The 6,025-nt window shown below is 42.3% G+C and overlaps 1 protein-coding gene across 1 annotated transcript in view; it reads right to left on the bottom strand.

The window, feature by feature from the left end:
• Positions 1-2,328: 2,328 nt before the first annotated feature.
• Positions 2,329-6,025, bottom strand: part of ALKBH1 (alkB homolog 1, histone H2A dioxygenase) — a 43,453-nt gene continuing 39,756 nt past the window's right edge. The window contains exons 5-6 of the mRNA XM_007941330.2: positions 4,324-4,517; positions 2,329-2,758 (exon numbers count right to left, since the gene is read on the bottom strand). Of these exons, the coding sequence (XP_007939521.1) occupies positions 2,329-2,758; positions 4,324-4,517 (624 nt within the window). The remainder of the gene's footprint in view (positions 2,759-4,323; positions 4,518-6,025) is intronic.

The raw sequence follows: 6,025 nt of genomic DNA, 5'->3' as shown, positions 1-6,025 counted from the left end.
TTCTGGTTAGCAGTCAAGTGCCTTAGGCACTATGCTACCAGAGCTCCCTCAGACAAGTATAGCTGCATCATATACATCTTCAACTGTACGTGCTTAGCAGAAACATACATAAGAGAATTAAATTGTGTGAACAAATCTGCTCACCACTGAACTCAATGAGCACAAACCCTAGAGTGAGCCTGGGATGGTGGACCGGTTCCATATGCCTCCTGTAGCAAAAGCATCTTGCTTCACGGAGTGGGAGTCTATAGTTTAAATATGTATTTTTTGGTACAAAATGGCCCTTAAAGACAAGTCTATATCCTTCTTACCTGAATTGCAATGAACAGCAATTTGTTCTTAAGTTGAAGGATAAACCGACTCTATTGTTATGTTTATTTCTAATGGGTCACATGTAGTATACTTTCTGGAAAATCTAAGGGATTTTCCAACAGTAATTTTAATTATCGAAAACCTTCCTGTATACTAACTTCAGAGCCTACCTTACACAATAGGGATGACTCTATATTAGCTTTTATTTAAAAAACAAAACAAAATCTACTGAAGATTAACTTATGAACTCGATATTCAGTGCTGGTAAGAAAAAAAGGCAGGGCATAGGAGGAGATATGCAAACTCAGCAAGACATGCCACTACTAGCAGGTATCATAAGATTTCCAGCCAGTTCTCTATGCAAACAAGCAAGCTAGGATGTTTCTAAGAGCCCACGTGGCAATAAAACAGTATCGCCACATCATTAGGTGGTAACACTGAACTTCCATGACCATTTTAAATACCACCACCCTTCTAGGAAGATGGCAGTAAATATTATCCTCATTTTATGAACAAGAACACCAATGTCCACAGCAATATAAAGTAACTTGGCTCAGGGGACCATAGCCTGAGTTGCTAGGAGTACAAAGATTAATAGTTGGCGTTTCCCAAGGGGTCTACTCTGAGTCGGAGTCACCGCAATGGCACCTGACGACAACAATAACAACTACTATTGGAAAAGCCAGGAGCTCTGGTAGCATAGTGGCTAAGGCACTTGACTGCTAACCAGAAGGCTGGAGGTTCAAACCCACCAGCCATTCCTCGGAAGGAAGGTTGGGCATTCCTACTTCCGTAGTGATACTGCCTCGGAAACCCAAGGAGGGGTCGCTATGAGTTGGGGCTGACTCGATGGCAAATAACAACAACAACAACATTGGAAAAGCCAGCAGTGACTGGAGCAGTGACTAGAGCAGTACGGGGCACTCTCTCCTGCGAGACAGCTACAAAGAATACACGGGCAGAGCAGGAACGCGCAGGGTGGAAACAGTGGGAGTTTTAGCAACATGAGTAAGACAGCAAATAAAAATAGGAAAAGAAAACTAATCCCAGATATATTCAAACTAAACCCATTATCATCTGTTCGATTCTGATTCACAGTAACTCTACAGACAGAGTAGAATTGCCCCAGGGTTTCCAAGGGTGTAAATCTTTACAGAAGCAGACTGTCCCATCTTTCTCCTGTGGAGCTGCTGGTGCCTTTAAACCGCAGACCTTTAGGTTTGCAGCTGAGTGCTTTAACCACAGGCCACCAGGTCCCTCATACCTCACATATAGTAACCCACAAAGATAGATGGAGATCTTTAATTTAAAATCCAGTACATTTTTATTCATGGAGAAAACAGAACACCCTTGGAAATTTTTTAGTGCAACAATTAAAATTGCATTAAGAAGATAACAGGGAGAGTTTAGAGACCTAATATTTGAGGAGAAACTAGATTTTTTTTTGCCTTAGATTACATACCTTTACCTTTTAGGTAAAAAGACGGCTGTGATTTACCTCTGTTCTAGGGATGAGATTTCCAATTCCATTGTTTCAATGTATAAAGGACTCTTCTATGAGGGTCAGAAATGATTTGATGAGTTGAGAATGTGAATGACTGTTTCATGGAATCACAATTTACAAGTCATCAGATGCAAAAGGGGAGGACAACACTATGTTTCCATCAATACATATGTAAATCTGAGGTATTTAGACTCCACAGCCAAGGAAATTCACCTCTCTCAGAGGTGGGATAGGTACTGAAGACTGTCGTGGAAGGTCACAACTCCTTAGACTTTTCCACATACTTTAGTGTCTACACTTAACTGGACTGGACCATGGAGACCACGTCAAATACTTCTCTGGGCAAAATGGTGAATAAATTTATTCTTCAGGATGTGTTCCAAGGCAATAGTGATCAATGAGAGTTTTTCCCTATTTTTGGCTTGTCTTGGTGCTGAGGTGCATCACAATACAAAACAGCATGGTTATTTACTGTAAGATCGACCTAAATCAAAGAACGAGATCTCTAAGCCTCAGCTGTCAGGGTTTAATCTGGCCCGTTTTACTTGGGTATTTTTGTCATCCAGACAGCAGAAACCTTCCATGGTGATGTCTCTTTTTTCCTTCTCCACAGGTTCCAGGGGGAAGTCCTGGTCTGTGGCCAGTACCTGTCGGACAGTCATGTTAACACGAGCAGTCTTCAGGTAGTTGGCACACACTTGCCAGTCCTCCACAGAACAGGGCTCTACCACTCCATCTCTGGGGAGGACAGCTGGGAGAGGTGTCTCCAGGCAGTGAGGCAGGCTTTCTCCCTTAGGATTTGGAAGAACCCGAGGGACTGCATGGTTCAACAGGCGGCTGAAACCTGACATTACCATGATGTCACCACTGTGCATAAACATGGCTGTAGGGGCTTCATCTCTTTTGAGGCCACCCAGGAGAAAGATGGCAGACTGTCCAAAACTACAAAAATAATTGAGGGGGGCGGGGAGAGAAAAAAAAGGGCAAGATTAAGTTTTGTTTTTTAACAAAAAGGCTGGGAAAATCACATCAACAGCATTATTTCCTAACTCCAGTTCAATACTTCTCTCAAATCTTCCTTTATAAACTGTGCTAAGATCCTTCTCTTTTGGTTCATGTCTGAGTGAGCAACCAGTGGTCTGCTACCTATACTCGTAACAGCCTACAGGATTGCTTAAAAATAAAATCTATGTATTTTAAAGTAGTCAAATAAGCAAACTAAAAATTGAATATTAATAGGATCCATATACATTTTATTGATGCATCTTTAAGAGTTAAAGTCTTCCAACAGAATGATTTGAGTACTTTACTATGATTATCATTCTTTTTCACTTTAAAGATGAAGACATTAACAGAAGATTCTACATAGGTACTTTCATGATGGGATACAGGTGCAGTACTTTAAACAAATCTAAAACGATGTGCAGGGAGTCATGGATAGTAAGCTATGCAGGCTTTTGTGTTTATTTTTCTCTCTTCCAAAAAAGGTTGGTCACACTGCTGTATGTCTTCCACATGTCTATTCCATAGGGCACTGATAATCCCTCTTATTACAAAAGGCAGGCTCTATAAATCTTAAGCAGAAATATTAACTAGAATCTAGCTCTTAAAGGATGAGAGGCTAATTTTATTTATGTTACAGCATTAAAGGGTCCAGAAGTGAAAGATTGTAGGTCCAATCATTTTTAAAAATGGAATGCCCTTTTTTTTTTTCTTTTTTAAATTGTGATTTGGGTGAAGATTTACAGAGCAAATTCACTTTCCATACAGCAGTTTACATATACTTTGTCTCATGACATTGACCACAGTTTACCACAATGCAACAGCTCCCCTCCCACTTCCTCCCCATAGTTACCTATTCCCAGTGTTCATGCCTCCATGGACTCCTGCCCCCTGAGCTGTCTCCCTGTGCATAGGCAGCCCTTCCTTCTCAATGACTGTTCTCTCCAAGGAGTGTATCTATCTCAGGTAAATGTTCAACTCATATGCCTGTCTTTTGTTTGGCTGGAAACCACAGGTGTGGGTTCAATTCCAGACCTGGAGGGCAGCTAGGGGCCATAGTTCCAGTGGTTCCACCAGGCTCTATCGGACCAGCAAACCTGGTTCTCCCCCTTTTTTTTTTCCCTCCAAATGATTTTGAGTTTTGTTCCACATTATTCTCCCACTCTATCAAGGATCTCCTACACAGATCCCCTTCCAAGTGGATGACAGTGGTAGCCAGGCACCATCTAGTTCTTCTGGTCTCACAGTCATATAGGTTGCAGATCGGATGGTGTACCAGTCACTAGGACTAATTGTTTCCATGAATTTTGGTTTTCTTCATTCTTCTTTGCTCTAGACGAGGAGAGACCCATCGTTGCATCTAGATGTGAATGCCCTTTTTCGATCGTTTAATCAATTAATCATTTAATTGACTGCTCAGTTGATTTAGTTTAAATATGCTTTAGGAAAGAAAAAAAAAAGGAAATTTTAAAAACATGATTCCAAAATCTTTGGGACTAACTTACCTGAATGACAGGAGGGGTTTGGAGTGATCTAGTTCAGATTTGTCTACGTGGATTCCCAGTGTGGAATCTAAGCGGTAGTAATTCAGGATACCTGCTTCGGCTTGGAAACCCTGAAATCCACAGGCAGCGGCCACTTGCTCTGAGAGGAAAGCCAGGTCAGAGGGGAAAGGTGTATAGTGATCTGCTGAATATTTCTTTGGTAAAAGCAGGGAAAATAAGAAAAATAAATAATGATCTCAGGATCATAGGAAACTGTGGCATTAAGATTAATCACCACTTTAATATCACTTAACTTACATGTAGTATTAAAAGAGAATTATCTATCCATTCATTTTTGAAGCACTCAGCAATCTAATAATGAGCCACTCAGAAACTTATTACATGGCAGGCACTGTGCTATGCAATGGCCAGGCAGTAATACACGACACAAATCCACCCTCCGTGGAGTCTCTATATAATACAATTACTATACCACTCTCTAGTAAACTTTAAGGAGCTCTGGTGGCATAGTGCCTAAGGCATTTGACTGCTAACCAGAAGGCTAGTGGTTCAAACCTACCAGTCACTCCTCGGAAGGAAGACTGGGCAATCTACTTCTGTAAAGACACCACTTTGGAAACCCAAGGAGGGGTTGCTATGAGTCGGAATTGACTCAGTGGCGGGGAGTTTGGTTTTCCTGGTTGAGTACACTTTAATGCCAAACAGAACAGTTCTTTTTGGGTAAAAATGCAACTCAAAACAGTTACAGTTGAGAGGTATCTAAAGAGATATGACTACTAAATGTAATGTGGCATACTAGATGGAACCTGGAATAGAAGACATTAGATAAAAACTAAGGATATCTGAATTATGGCCTTAGTTAATAACATTAATTATCCCAAAGGTATCATATTAGATGTTAAAAGGGAAAACTGGGTGGGAGGTATACAGGAACTCTCTATGCTACGGCAGTGCAGTGAATTACTTGGTAATTCTAGCCAGAGTCATTGTAACTGCCACTGGATTACTGGGTGGCACTATGCAAATAAGGTGTGTGGAACTCTGATGTTGGGACTGGTTAATTTTGTCCTCTGCCAGGCTTAAAATAAGCCCTCCTAGACTCTGGTAGCTTAGTGTCCAAGGCACTAGACTGCTAACCAGAAGGCTGGTGGTTCAAACCCACCAGCCACTCCTCGGAAGGAAGATGGGGCAATCTACTTCTGTAGTGATACTGCCTCGGAAACCCAAGGAGGGGTCACTATGAGTCAGGTCTGACTCGACAGCACATAACAACAACAACAGAGGCAGAGGGTGGATTTCCCTGCCATCAAGAGAGAAGAGCTGGAGGTGAAGTGGAGCACGTCCTTGGGCCCCAGGTCCCTGCGCTGGACCTCCTTGGCTGAGAGACATGCTGGCACAGAGACAGGTGACAGTGGAGCAAGAGGCATGAGATAGAGTGACAGGCTTATCTGGCCCACAGAGGCAGAGGCCGGGCTGAGAGGCCAAAGGCACAAGAGGTGTGTTTGGGGGCAGAGGAGAGACTGCCCTGATAGAAGAACTGTATCCCGAGTGCATTCCTGAACCTGAACTGTAGCCTGTTACTTCCCTAATAAACCCATAACAGTGAGTATTATCTGTTGAGTTGTGTGTGGCCATTGCAACCAATTATCAAACCCAGCAGGGAAGTAGTGAGTGCCGTGGGAGGGATGGCTGGTGTCAGAGT

Source organism: Orycteropus afer, unplaced genomic scaffold (assembly GCF_000298275.1).
Source record: "Orycteropus afer afer isolate SDZICR_OR568_19922 unplaced genomic scaffold, OryAfe1.0 scaffold00079, whole genome shotgun sequence".
NCBI classification, from domain to species: domain Eukaryota; kingdom Metazoa; phylum Chordata; class Mammalia; order Tubulidentata; family Orycteropodidae; genus Orycteropus; species Orycteropus afer.
The sequence above is the reverse complement of the archived record's forward strand: the minus strand, read 5'-3'. Positions and strand labels throughout refer to the sequence as shown.